At 41.7% G+C, this 13,099-nt stretch overlaps 1 protein-coding gene across 1 annotated transcript in view; it reads right to left on the bottom strand.

The window, feature by feature from the left end:
* LOC139368798 (fibulin-1-like) overlaps positions 1-13,099 on the bottom strand; it is an 84,426-nt gene that overhangs the window by 60,434 nt on the left and 10,893 nt on the right. Inside the window, exons 3-5 of the mRNA XM_071108161.1 lie at positions 4,165-4,279; positions 3,400-3,529; positions 1,478-1,688 (exon numbers count right to left, since the gene is read on the bottom strand). Coding sequence (XP_070964262.1) covers positions 1,478-1,688; positions 3,400-3,529; positions 4,165-4,279 — 456 coding nt within the window. The remainder of the gene's footprint in view (positions 1-1,477; positions 1,689-3,399; positions 3,530-4,164; positions 4,280-13,099) is intronic.

The following is a 13,099-nucleotide window of genomic DNA, read 5'->3' as shown; positions in this document are numbered from 1 at the left end:
TGTGTTGGCAGGACAGCGGTGTGTGTAGTGTGTTGGCAGGACAGTGGTGTGTGTAGTGTGTTGGCAGGACAGTGGTGTGTGTAGTGTGTTGGCAGGACAGCGGTATGTGTAGTGTGTTGGCAGGACAGTGGTGTGTGTATTGTGTTGGCAGGACAGGTGTGTGTGTAGTGTGTTGGCAGTACAGTGGTTTGTGTAGTGTGTTGGCTGGACAGTTGTGTGTGTAGTGTGTTGGCAGGACAGTGGTGTGTGTGTAGTGTGTTGGCAGGACAGTGGTGTGTGTAGTGTTGGCAGGACAGTGGTATGTGTATTGTGTTGGCAGGACAGTGGTGTGGGTTGGCAGGACAGTGGTGTGTGTAGTGTGTTGGCAGGACAGCGTTGTGTGTAGTCTGTTGGCAGGACAGTGGTGTGTGTATTGTGTTGGCAGGACAGGTGTGTGTGTAGTGTGTTGGCAGGACAGTGGTGTGGGTTGACAGGACAGTGGTGTGTGTTGGCAGGACAGCGGTGTGTGTATTGTGTTGGCAGGACAGTGGTGTGTGTATTGTGTTGGCAGGACAGGTGTGTGTGTAGTGTGTTGGCAGGACAGTGGTTTGTGTAGTGTGTTGGCAGGACAGTGGTGTGTGTATTGTGTTGGCAGGACAGTGGTGTGGGTTGGCAGGACAGTGGTGTGGGTTGGCAGGACAGTGATTTGTGTAGTGTGTTGGCAGGACAGCGGTATGTGTAGTGTGTTGGCAGGACAGTGGTGTGTGTATTGTGTTGGCAGGACAGGTGTGTGTGTAGTGTGTTGGCAGTACAGTGGTTTGTGTAGTGTGTTGGCTGGACAGTGGTGTGTGTAGTGTGTTGGCAGGACAGTGGTGTGTGTAGTGTGTTGGCAGGACAGTGGTGTGGGTTGGCAGGACAGTGGTGTGTGTAGTGTGTTGGCAGGACAGCGTTGTGTGTAGTCTGTTGGCAGGACAGTGGTGTGTGTATTGTGTTGGCAGGACAGGTGTGTGTGTAGTGTGTTAGCAGGACAGTGGTGTGGGTTGGCAGGACAGTGGTGTGGGTTGGCAGGACAGCGGTGTGTGTAGTGTGTTGGCAGGACAGTGGTGTGTGTATTGTGTTGGCAGGACAGGTGTGTGTGTAGTGTGTTGGCAGGACAGTTGTTTGTGTAGTGTGTTGGCAGGACAGTGGTGTGTGTTGGCAGGACAGTGGTGTGGGTTGGCAGGACAGTGGTTTGTGTTGGCAGGACAGCGGTGTATGTATTGTGTTGGCAGGACAGTGGTGTGTGTAGGGTGTTGGCAGGACAGTGGTATGTGTATTGTGTTGGTAGGGCAGTGGTGTGTGTAGTGTGTTGGCAGGACAGTGGTGTGTGTGTGTGTGTGTGTGTGTGTGTGTGTGTGTGTGTGTGTGTGTGTGTGTGTGTGTGTGTGTGTGTGTGTGTGTGTGTGTGTGTGTGTGTGTGTGTGTGTGTGTGTGTGTGTGCTCAGGTATGTAACACTACCTCTCTTTGGCACTGCGGTCGGGTCAAGCACAGGCCTCTCTCTGAGCGTGTGCAAGCCATCTCCCTCCCCCTCCTCTCTCGCCACCTCCTCCTCTCCCTCACAGCAGGTGAGGAAGACATGGCTGCAGGGGTAGCCCAGGTACTGGTGAGCCTCACAGCGGTGGCCCTCCCTACGGAACCTCAGCCCCAGAGAGCAGCAGCTACAACACTCCTGTTGGGTGGACAGATTCAACATCAGACTGCTATATCTACCATATCAAGTGTCTTTCTTCTCTTTCTCTGTCTTAGTGCGCAGCAGGATGTTGTTCAGGCTACATGGAGGAGAAACATAACACTGAAATCGTGACCATTGTGATATAGTGTGGCTGTACAGAAGTATTATATGGCTTGAGTTATGTAGGGCCCATGGTGGGGTGGTGAAAGACAATATTTAACATTAGACCAAGGCCTTGAGTATGTAATGCCCCCCTACTGTTCTGGGCGCTCTGGGTACTTCCTGGAAGACAGGTCTGATGGCAGATGAATGGCTCTGGAAATCTGGGCTAATACACTACAACTCCACACTACATCACAATGATTTGACTCTCACTGACATCAATAACAGACCTTGAGCTACATAGCAAAATTTTTCCAGAAATATCAAATATCACTGCTTTCAAAATACCAGTGTCCAAGCTATTGATCTTGGCAGGATGGTGAAAACAGCCTGAGACATATCCTGCAGTACTACAGCCTCGTTTCATGAGCGTGAAGCTCATAATTCTGTGGGAACCTTGACCACAAACATGGTCCTCCCTCTCTAAATTGTCTAAATTGAATAAGAGGTAATTGAGTCACTGAGGGACTCTAAACGGTCCTCCTGATTGGTGTGGTCTTCACTGGCAATGACTAGGGCCAGTGGAAATCTGAAGGGAGGTTTTCTTTTAACTGCTTTTACGTTTAATCCATGAAACTGTGGCTATTCATGTCTTGTAGATGCATTTGGTTTGATTTAAATTAATCCTAGGTAGGCTATGTTTGACCTTAAATCATTTCTGGGGACTCCCCCAGCAAATTGTGTTGGCTCTGTCAACAGATCAGAGAATGAGGTAACATAAAATATCTGGCCATTTAACAAACACTTTCATTCCAAATCCAAGCATACCCTGTATATTCAGTGTTAGAAAAGAAGTAGGAGTTGGTTATATACTGTATATTCAGTGTTAGAAAAGAGGTAGGAGTTGGTTATATACTGTATATTCAGTGTTAGAAAAGAGGTAGGAGATGGTTATATACTGTATATTCAGTGTTACAAAGGTAGGAGGTAGGAGTTGGTTATATACTGTATATTCAGTGTTAGAAAAGAGGTAGGTGTTGGTTATATACTGTATATTCAGTGTTAGAAAAGAGGTAGGAGTTGGTTGTATACTGTATATTCATTGTTAGAAAAGAGGTAGGAGTTGGTTATATACTGTATATTCAGTGTTAGAAAAGAGGTAGGAGTTGGTTATATACTGTATATTCAGTGTTAGAAAAGAGGTAGGAGTTGGTTATATACTGTATATTCAGTGTTAGAAAAGAGGTAGGAGTTGGTTATATACTGTATATTCAGTGTTAGAAAAGAGGTAGGAGTTGGTTATATACTGTATATTCAGTGTTAGAAAAGAGGTAGGAGATGGTTATATACTGTATATTCAGTGTTAGAAAAGAGGTAGGTGTTGGTTATATACTGTATATTCAGTGTTAGAAAAGAGGTAGGAGTTGGTTATATACTGTATATTCAGTGTTAGAAAATAGGTAGGAGGTAGGAGTTGGTTGTGGCAAGAACAACAGAACATTACTCACTGTATGGAATGTGGCCTATGTGTGAATCAAACCCATAACTCTGGGGCTACAGCTAGCACCACCAAACCAACCAACCAACTCATGGGAACCACATTTACCTTGAAGGAGTCGACTCCACACTGGTCATTGTTGTCCACCTCACACACAACTCCCTCTCTGGCTGCATTCATACCAGAGAAACAGCGACTCTCCTTCAGAGAGCCCAGACAGCACTGTCTCTGAGCCGTCCTGCCAGAGAGAGACACACCCAGGAGAGATGTTAGAATTTGAGTCAGTGTTTTGACTGTACCTAGACCTAACTGTGGTCCTACACTAGCAGTGTGTTGGCTAGCTGTGCCTCCCTCTGGCCAAAACCAGCATCATCTGGAAATGTTATGGAATCAAATTGGAAGAATATTAGGGCAAAAATTCACACTAATACACTGTGCAATGTAATGTGCGAGGGCCTGTAAAATGTATAGTTTTCATATTGGCACAAATTCTTTATAGATCGTGATCTCATTCACTTCATATTTAACACATCAACCACAAATACAACTTTCATGGAATCATGTCATACAATAATGACATGGGCCCACGAAGCGAAGTCACGTAAGATGCCATTTATAAGATGATCATATTTTACAAGTAGGATAAAAACTAAACTAATGCATAGTTGGCTTGCCGCCAAAAACAAGTTGGCTGAAGCAGAAACAAACTTGGCAGCCGACCATCCCTCACTGGCATAGTGAAAGCAGCAAAGCTGACATTTATAACACACTCTATAACTAAATAGGACAAACTCTGGTCCCTACCAATGAGTAATTCCTACAGAAAAATTGGGCTTCCTAAAACTTGTGTTTAGTGTGTCTCCATGGGCGTACCGACAGATGGAGTGTCTGTCCTCTCTGGGGAGCTCCATGTTGCTGCAGTGGCCATGGGCTGAGGCCCACTTCTCCCCTGTCTCACAGCAGGTCTCCACCAACTCCTTGGAAGAAACTACAGAAACACACACACACACACACAAAACAAACACACCAACAGACAAATGGGGTTTAAGTAAAAACAAATTGAGGGAACACATGAAATTAAAAAAGAAAACTGGCTAACTAAATAGAATGAAGGAGAGATCATCATTGGAGAGGACAATCTCAAACTCTCTGACTATCATTCACGCAATACATCTCACCCAGTCCTTCATGGAAGTAAGGATTTAATGTGTAACATTGTAGTCTATGCAATATCCAAAGATACATAAATCTGAGTCAGTTTACTGAGAGTGTGTCTGCATCCCAGCTTGGCTGTTACTGCTCCACGTGTCTGCTAGAGTGATTGACTTTGCTCTGAATGTGCTTTGGTGAATAGACTGAATTCACATTCAGCAGCATGAGGAACAAATTATTTTATTATTTTCCACCTCCATCTCCCTCTCTCTGTTTCCCTGGCAGGGAGCACTGTGAAACCTTAGACTCTATAAAGTACACTCCAGAGCCAATGTATACAAAATCTTAGCTTGAAGGCTAATCAGTGTTCAGGCAACACAATATCACCCCATCCAGCACTAGGAACAGACAGAGGGGAAAAAAGAATAATATCATCATGACTATGATGACTCCAGATCAGTGCATTCCAATGTTGATTGGTGTTTCCTGTACTGTACTGTAGTTCTTTGTATAACAGGGCTTAGTTTGCTGCTAACAGTTTAGCTTCCTCCATTGTCCGACTGCCCCATTCTGGGCTCGAACCATTTACCTTCTGCTTTGCAACACATGTGACTGCCATCCTTGACAACATTCCAAAGGTTTGGGCCACCGAAAAGGTTGTGCACCGAAAATTTAATGGTGCAATCTGAGCCATTTCAAGCTAGCTATGAAATGAGTTTACGGTTCGTTCTTAACTCTGTTACATTTGGACAGACTGAACCTAACCCTCTAGGTCAAAGATATGTTTCCCAGTGTAGCCATTCCAGCTGAAAAGGTAGGCCTGTAGCCTACAATACTGTATTTCTCTGGTTCGTATAATTAGGTAAATCTATAATGTGCCTCTTTCCGGCCATTTCTCCCACATCAATACATCGTTTTTTTTTGCATAGGGCTGTCAAATGATAAATATTTTTTACGATTTGATGTGATTAATCACGATTAATCTCAAATTCAGAATTTGCTCAAATTGAGCTGTAATTTTAAGATTGTTTTATTCAAAATACATTGCATGATGACATCTTGATTGTGTCCAAACTAACAGTTAGCAAAATCAGGTAAATTGATTAAGCACACTTTCTTTAACTTCAAAGTCAACTTGTTGTGACATAGCATTGTTGATTTCAGCTGTATATATGATGTATTTTGAATGTTTTCCTGTTATTTGAAACACTTTCAGACAATGCGATTAATCACACAATAACAAAAAGGTGCACAAAAATTACAAAAAGTTAACTCGAGTTAAAATATGAACTCTGACAGCCCTAGTTTTGCATAATAAAAGAATGCCAGATACAGATACTCATGTCATTTATTAAGAAATGTTTGGTCGTGTTCCCCTTCTCAGGTGCTGCATTGCATCAACCAATGGTTGCATGCCACGTAGTCGACTCTGCATTCAGGCACCAGATTGCTATAACATAGGTAAAATACCTATCCAGGCATTGTAAGATCTTTTATGCGTCAGCAATATAGTCGGGCAGGACTTTATGATTGACATTGTTCTATCGCCAACCTGCTCTAATCTACTCACCACCTCTGTGAATTGTCTCTGTGAGGTGCGCACACCAGTCAAATTCACCTTTTAGCCACAGGTTGTGTGCTGGCGCTTCTCGTTATTTGGTTTATCCCATTTCAGTAATATTTTTGAATGTTTGTAATATTAATGCAAATCATGACTTTATATATTTTCAGTGTTAAGTACTGGCCATTCATATTTGTAGTGTGCAATGTTATTGCCTGTGAAATGTATTACCACTGCTGCCTATTGATAGGTGTTAATTTATGACTGTTCGTTCTGTTACTGCTCCTTCCCAACTAGGCTGCCAAGTCCTCTGCTACAACCATCTTGGACCATGTCTCTCTCATGAGATAGTTTATATTATCATGGGACAACCAGGGTTGGCTAGTAAATTAGTACCAGGGATGACCTAATCAGATTACTGTCACGCCCTGACCTTAGTTATCTATGTTTTCTGTTTTATTTTGGTCAGGTCAGGGTGTGACAAGGGTGGGTATATGTGTTTTTGTCCTGTCTAGGGTTTTTGTATGTTTATGGTTTTTTCTAGTCTAGGGGTGTTTATGTCTATGGTTGCCTAGATTGGTGCTCAATCAGAGGCAGCTGTTTATCGTTGTTTCTGATTGGGGACCATATTTAGGTAGCCATATTCATTGGGTATTTTGTGGGTTATTGTCTATGTGTAGTCGCATGTCAGTACTTGTTGTTTATAGCGGCACGTTGGTTTTGTATAGTTTGTTAAGTGTTCTTTGTTCATTAAAAGAAGAATGTATTCTTATCACGCTGTGCTTTGGTCTCCTCTATACAACGAACGTGACAATTACAAAAATAAAGTATCTCTAACCTGACCGCATTACTTAAAAATTACAGTTATATTCTTAAAAACATCTGATTACATTTTAGATGTTTTTTTCTAATATCAAGATGTGGGCTGCAAATGGTTGCCTTATACACATACTATTTTGGAACCTATTTTAAAGCTTGCTGAGCCACACTGTTTTCAGTGGGAATTAAAGCTTTCCCTTCTGTTGTAATCTGTTTGGAATCTCCAAAACGGCCACATTTTTTCTTGTTGGTGGCTTTCCACAGAAACTTTTCTTTTTACGTCAGGATTTGTAAAAAAAAAAAAAAACATCATGATCTTTGTGTCAACACAGCTCCACCCTGTTCAGTTCCCAAGCACTGGGATAACAAATCATCTGATTTCTCTTAGATCTATTACATCTGTCTATTGACATCTTTATCATACCAACCTGTTATGGTATTATTGAATGTTTTATTTGTACCTTTATTTAACTAGGCAAGTCAGTTAAGAACACATTCTTATTTACAATGACATTCTACCCCGGACGATGCTGGGCCAATTGTACGCTGCCCTATGGGACTCCAATCATGGCCGGTTGTGATACAGCCTGGAATCTAACCAGGTCTGTAGTGATGCCTCTAGCACTGAGATGCAGTACCTTAGACCGCTGCGCCATTCGGGAGCCCAAGGTAAGGGTGGGCAGACACTGAAATGACCATTTCCTCTTTTACTGGCCACAATCTGCTTGGTGGCTTGGGGTAATAGGCCTATAATTTCACAATCAAAGAATTACGGTTGGGAAAGCTTTCACTGGAACTTGATAGTGAAGTTCACTGCTAAAAGGTCAGACCTTTTAGCAGTGATGCCATGTCATCACGAAGATGCAGCAGGAATTTAAGCCAGCACTTGCCTAAGGATGCTGGGGGGTTAGGTGGACAGAGTTAGAGAGAGAACTGATCGGTATGCAGAATCAATTGAGGAGGCAGATGACGTCTAACCAAGGAAGTAATCCAAAAGTTATCATTACTTAAAATGAATCATTATTCATTTTGAGTAATTCAATGGATTTTGTTACTAATCATGTTTATTGTTATGTAATCTGCAATAAATTAAAATGTTCAAGTAATCCGTACCACCCTGGGGACAACATTGGTCAAATGACTCTTTTGTGCATTACAATGGTTTTGACAAATTACATTTCATAAAACGACATAATATCTTAAGACTGTTACGATATTATTGAAGGGTTTACCCTTGTGAAACACAACTGGGACTTTGTTCTAAAACTGTGTTATGTTTGTGGGCCTTCTAGCTGCACTGTTTCTAAATCAGCAGACTGTAAAAACACAACTTTAATTTGTCAATTATTATGTAGGCTGATTCAAATGTAGCACTTGATTTAATAGAAGAGCAGCTGGAGGCGGTACAGAGGAAAGTGCTAAGTGGAGATCTTTACCCAATGCCATGATTAAACTCCACAGTCTACAAAATCAACTAAAGCATGAGTCCAATTAAAGAAACAGCCAGAAAGGATAAATAATGTCAAATTAGCATAGTATAACACATAAGCAAAAGTATTTGTTTGAAGGAGCTTATGTTAACTGGTCATTAATTCTCTCGTCATTAATTAACTTCCCCAACTTTTCTTAGTGATTCACTTTCCTTTGTTTTGGTCCTGATGGCCCACTCTCCTTGACATGCCTTTTCATGTGAGCACCAAGCTGTTTATTTCCAGTGGAGAATGTGCTGCACAGCAGTGAATAATTTATAGGTTTAGAAATGAAAAGATAGGGAACCTCAGAGAAGGCAAGGCCTCTTTGATGCATACATATCTGTCCCCATTCGTGCTCTCTGACAATGTTCTTTGAACCTGCGTGAATTTGTTATTATTATAAGACCGAGCTTCATCAGTCATCTTTTTCATTTGCATCCTACCCATTTTTATATCCAGCTGGAATCAGTATAGCAATCATACAACGTAGTACAGAACGGTCCCATGTGCTCAATAAAAAGGTAAGATATTATTTGCTGTTTGACTGGAATTCAGTTGAACATGCAAAAGCAATATTTGTGCAAGGTCTTAGTTGACAAATGTCTGCCCAGAAACACATACTTCTTATTATGAAATCTGTGAGTTTTTACAGAACCCAAGACCATTTTAAGTTTGTTTTTTTTAAATGGGGAAAAGAGCTACTTTGAAAATACCACAATGCAGGTTTGATTGAATTGAGGCCTTTGAGTTAACGACATCAAAAAGCCTCTGAAACGAGACCCTGCAGATAAAGGTCAAACATTTAGACTGAAACAGCCACTTTACAGCCTTGAAACAATTACCTGGAGTAGCGGAACCATGTCTAAGCTCAGCCCATGAATATGCTGCATCTCTCTAATTAGGAGACTAAAGCAAATATGTTCCATTCAGGTGTGTAATCACCCCCATGGCTGATTTATCATGTGAGGAGGAAAGTTGTGGAGGTTGCCTTGATAGGTGGTTCTAGGTACATCTCTCTTTTCTTGGCCTGTCATTACATCTGTCTGCCAGCCTGTTAAGTTGCAGTAATATCACGCTCACACAGCACTGTAGCCCACCACCACCATCCATTGAGAGTATTGAAAACAAGAGGGGAGCAGCTCCCATCCTGACATGTCTCCATCCTTGTGCCATAAATTGGTGGCCAGCGCTGCTGTACAGTTTATCATTTGTTTTTATTTGACCCTTATTTTATCAGGTACATTGACTGAGAACACATTTTCATTTACAGCAACGACCTGGAGAATAGTTACAGGGGAAATGAGTGGGAAGTAATTAGCCATTGAGCCAAAAGTTAATCTTTTATCAAAATGTAGTGAAATAAAACATTTTTACAATACCCAAAAGGTACTCAATTGGTGGAACTCCCCAGCTGTCTATGACTTAACAGGGAGGGTGTTTCGCCCATCAGCATGACTTCCTTTCCATGGCCGGCTGAAGCATGTTGAAGAAGATAGCGTATCGACAGCTATTTATCCTGATCACCCTGATAGTGACTGAGTCTGATAGTAGTGATCGTAGAGCAGATGGACGTGTGTGATCCATCACTCTCTCTGGAGTCTGAACTCTTGACTGGGCTGTGGTTTGTGGTTGGGAGCCCTGAGGGCCATCCAGACCACACTGTCTTTGATGGTTTCCCTCTCTAACCTCTGATCCTATTACATGTCCATGTGGTGTTGGATGGATGACCAGACCAGTATGAGGCACAGACACACTGAAATGTCCCATCGCCTCGTCCCGACTCCTGATTGGCTACGGTGATCTGAATGATCACCATCATTGACAGGATTGCAATCAATGTTACAGTATACAGTATAAATAGTTAGTTTAGGTCTGGCTGTTTGTTCCTTTCCACTGTTTTGTTAAGCATTCTGTAAAATATGTCTGTGAAAAATGCAAATAAATACAATTCATTTGATTTTGATTGACATTGAAACAGACTAGAATCAATCTGCATTTCAAGGATAGAGAATGTGATTATTTCCCTACATGTAGAGTTATGGTTAGATGCAACACACCCTCGCCAGACCTCTCATTTACTCCAACGTGTGGAGCCATTTCCTGTTGGTGTTCTATGGGTAATATATCACAGCCTGTTTTCACAACCCAAAGGACAGGATATTGTTTAATTCCATGCCTTGGCACATCCATCCAAATCCAGATTTTGCATTTTGTAACATCAGATACCACGGGGGGGAAAATTGCCCAATTGCTCAGCATGGTTGGATTTGCAAGCTGCAGTTAAAACAGTCTCATTTATATGCAGCCATTCAGATGGGAACATTACTGTAAAGAAAGAACAGTTGTTATTTCCAAAAGGTGTTAGCTTTTCCTTTTAATATTGATGAGTATGTATTCAAAAACCTAATCCAATAGAGTTATACGGCAATAACCTCACCAAATATAAACACACACACACACACACACACACACACACACACACACACACACACACACACACACACACACACACACACACACACACACACACACACACACACACACACACACACACACACACACACACACACACACACACTAAAGAGGGTTGCATTTCCGGGATCCTTAATTATTTGTTATATTTCTAAAAAAAAATCTATTCTTAAAACTGCATTGTTGGTTAAGGGCTTGTAAGTCTGCATTTCACTGTTGTATTCAGCGCATGTGACAAATAACGATTTGATTTGATTTGTGGTCACACAGGTGAACCTCTCTAATCTTATTTGGCCCACTGCAAATGTTTGACTGCCAGGTCAAATCACATCAATGAAGAATAATAAAGCATATCATCTAATCTTTAACCATGAGAACAGATTTATAATATGCTGAAAATAGCTGCAAGCCGTTGGCCTTTCGTAACCATAATTGCAATTACATTCATGCAGATGGATACAAGTGGCAGAGCTGTTATTCAGTTGTATTTATCACCAATCTCATGCTATCTCTCGGTCTTGTTGACGATCTGGTTTCCTGCATATGGCTTTGTCGGGTTCATATTTTCAATTCTGAGTGGTTTTGTGGATAAGTTTGCCCTTTTATGGTAAAGACATGCAATAGTGAGATAAGCCTTCCTGGAAATGTCCTGGAAACCCCCCTACAGTAGATTGGCTAGAGGATCAACCACCTCCAAGCGCTACCCTCAAAGTAGCGGTAAAGATGAACCCTGATGTGGCCAGGTCTGGAATTCACACTCCTTTTCATCAGCACTAAAATTACATATCTGCCTAGTTCACTCCCAGATGCTACCAGGTACAGATTAATGCAGGAGTTTACCGGGGCTGAAGCCACTGGGCCCAGGCACATTGGGGCCCCAAGAGGCAGCATTTTCTTTATTTTTTATGGAGAAAATAAATACATATAGTATATATTATATATGTAATATATATTTTTAAAATGTTTTACTGCAACCACCAACCACAGGAGGATTCAGGAGCCCTCTCTCAATGAATGTAGACAGCCTGTTGCTGCTTACTGCCGCTAAGCTAATCGTCAGATTGGGGGAGGAGAAGAGGTAGGGGGCACATGTGGGTAATTGGGGGGCCCTGCCTTGATTGGGTAACTGCGTAATAAATAAATGTGACTGGTCAATTGTGTGAGACAGGGGCCGGACCCAAGTCCATAGGGGGCCCAAGAGACAAAGCAAATAAAATAAAATAAATCTGTAATTTTAATATTATTTTATCCAACCACAAGAACCCACTCTCAATGTTCAAAATACACCAGAGAGCATAATTATAGTTTTAATCCATAGTTTTAAAAAAAATGACTGTGGATAACATTTTATGACAAGCATACACAGGTAACTGCAGAAATAAAGGAAACATAGTGTCTTAAAATGGTGTTTGGCCACTACGAGCTGCCAGAACAGCTTTAATGATCCTTGTCAAAGATTCTACAAGTGAACCTAAACCATGACAGGAAAAATGCACCCCACACCATGACATATTATTTGTATCCTTCATTTACTCAAGTGTTTCCTTTATTTTGTCAGTTACTAGTTGCCTGTAGTCAGAATGGCTGCTATTGGCCAGCATGCTAGCCAAATATACAACTTGATGTGCTGTGGCCATAGACATATATAATCCATAGAAGGGTTTTGGAACCTCTTACCCTGGCAATTTGAAGATTAAACTCATAGGTACAATACCAATGGCTGCTAGTCCTGACTTGAATGGGAACTGCCATCTAAGGATTATATTTATATGGTTGGTTGCAGCTGTCTGTCTGTCTTTTGCAAATTTCAAAATACAATTGTGGAAAAAATGTAAAGTTTGGAAAGCAAATGCCCACTTCTGGAAAGAGAAGACTAATCTGTCTGTGGAACCAACAGTAACTATTTTCTCAACAACTATAAATTTTTTGCAAACAGCAGCAGTTTTTATAAGTAGCTCATCTTGAGATATGCTATTGCCAAGACTGGTGGGAAGTAGTCTGTGGCTTCATCTTCATCATTAAATGAGTCAGTGTGCTCTTGGAAATGGTGTTTAGTAGCCGATAATAAACACTACAAGACAAAAAGTATGTGGACACCTGCTCGTCAAACCTGCTCATTCCAAAATCATTAATATGGAGCTGGTCTTTCCACTAGATATTGGAACATTGCTGCAGGGACTTGCTTCCATTCAGCCACAAGAGCATTAGGGCACTGATGTTGGGCGGTTAGGCCTGGCTCGTAGTCGGCGTTCCAATTCATCCCAAAGGTGTTTGATGGGGTTGAGGTCAGGGCTCTGTGCAGGTCAGTCAAGTTCTTCCACACCAATCTTGA

Source organism: Oncorhynchus clarkii, chromosome 16 (genome assembly GCF_045791955.1).
Source record: "Oncorhynchus clarkii lewisi isolate Uvic-CL-2024 chromosome 16, UVic_Ocla_1.0, whole genome shotgun sequence".
NCBI lineage: Eukaryota > Metazoa > Chordata > Actinopteri > Salmoniformes > Salmonidae > Oncorhynchus > Oncorhynchus clarkii.
The sequence above is the reverse complement of the archived record's forward strand: the minus strand, read 5'-3'. Positions and strand labels throughout refer to the sequence as shown.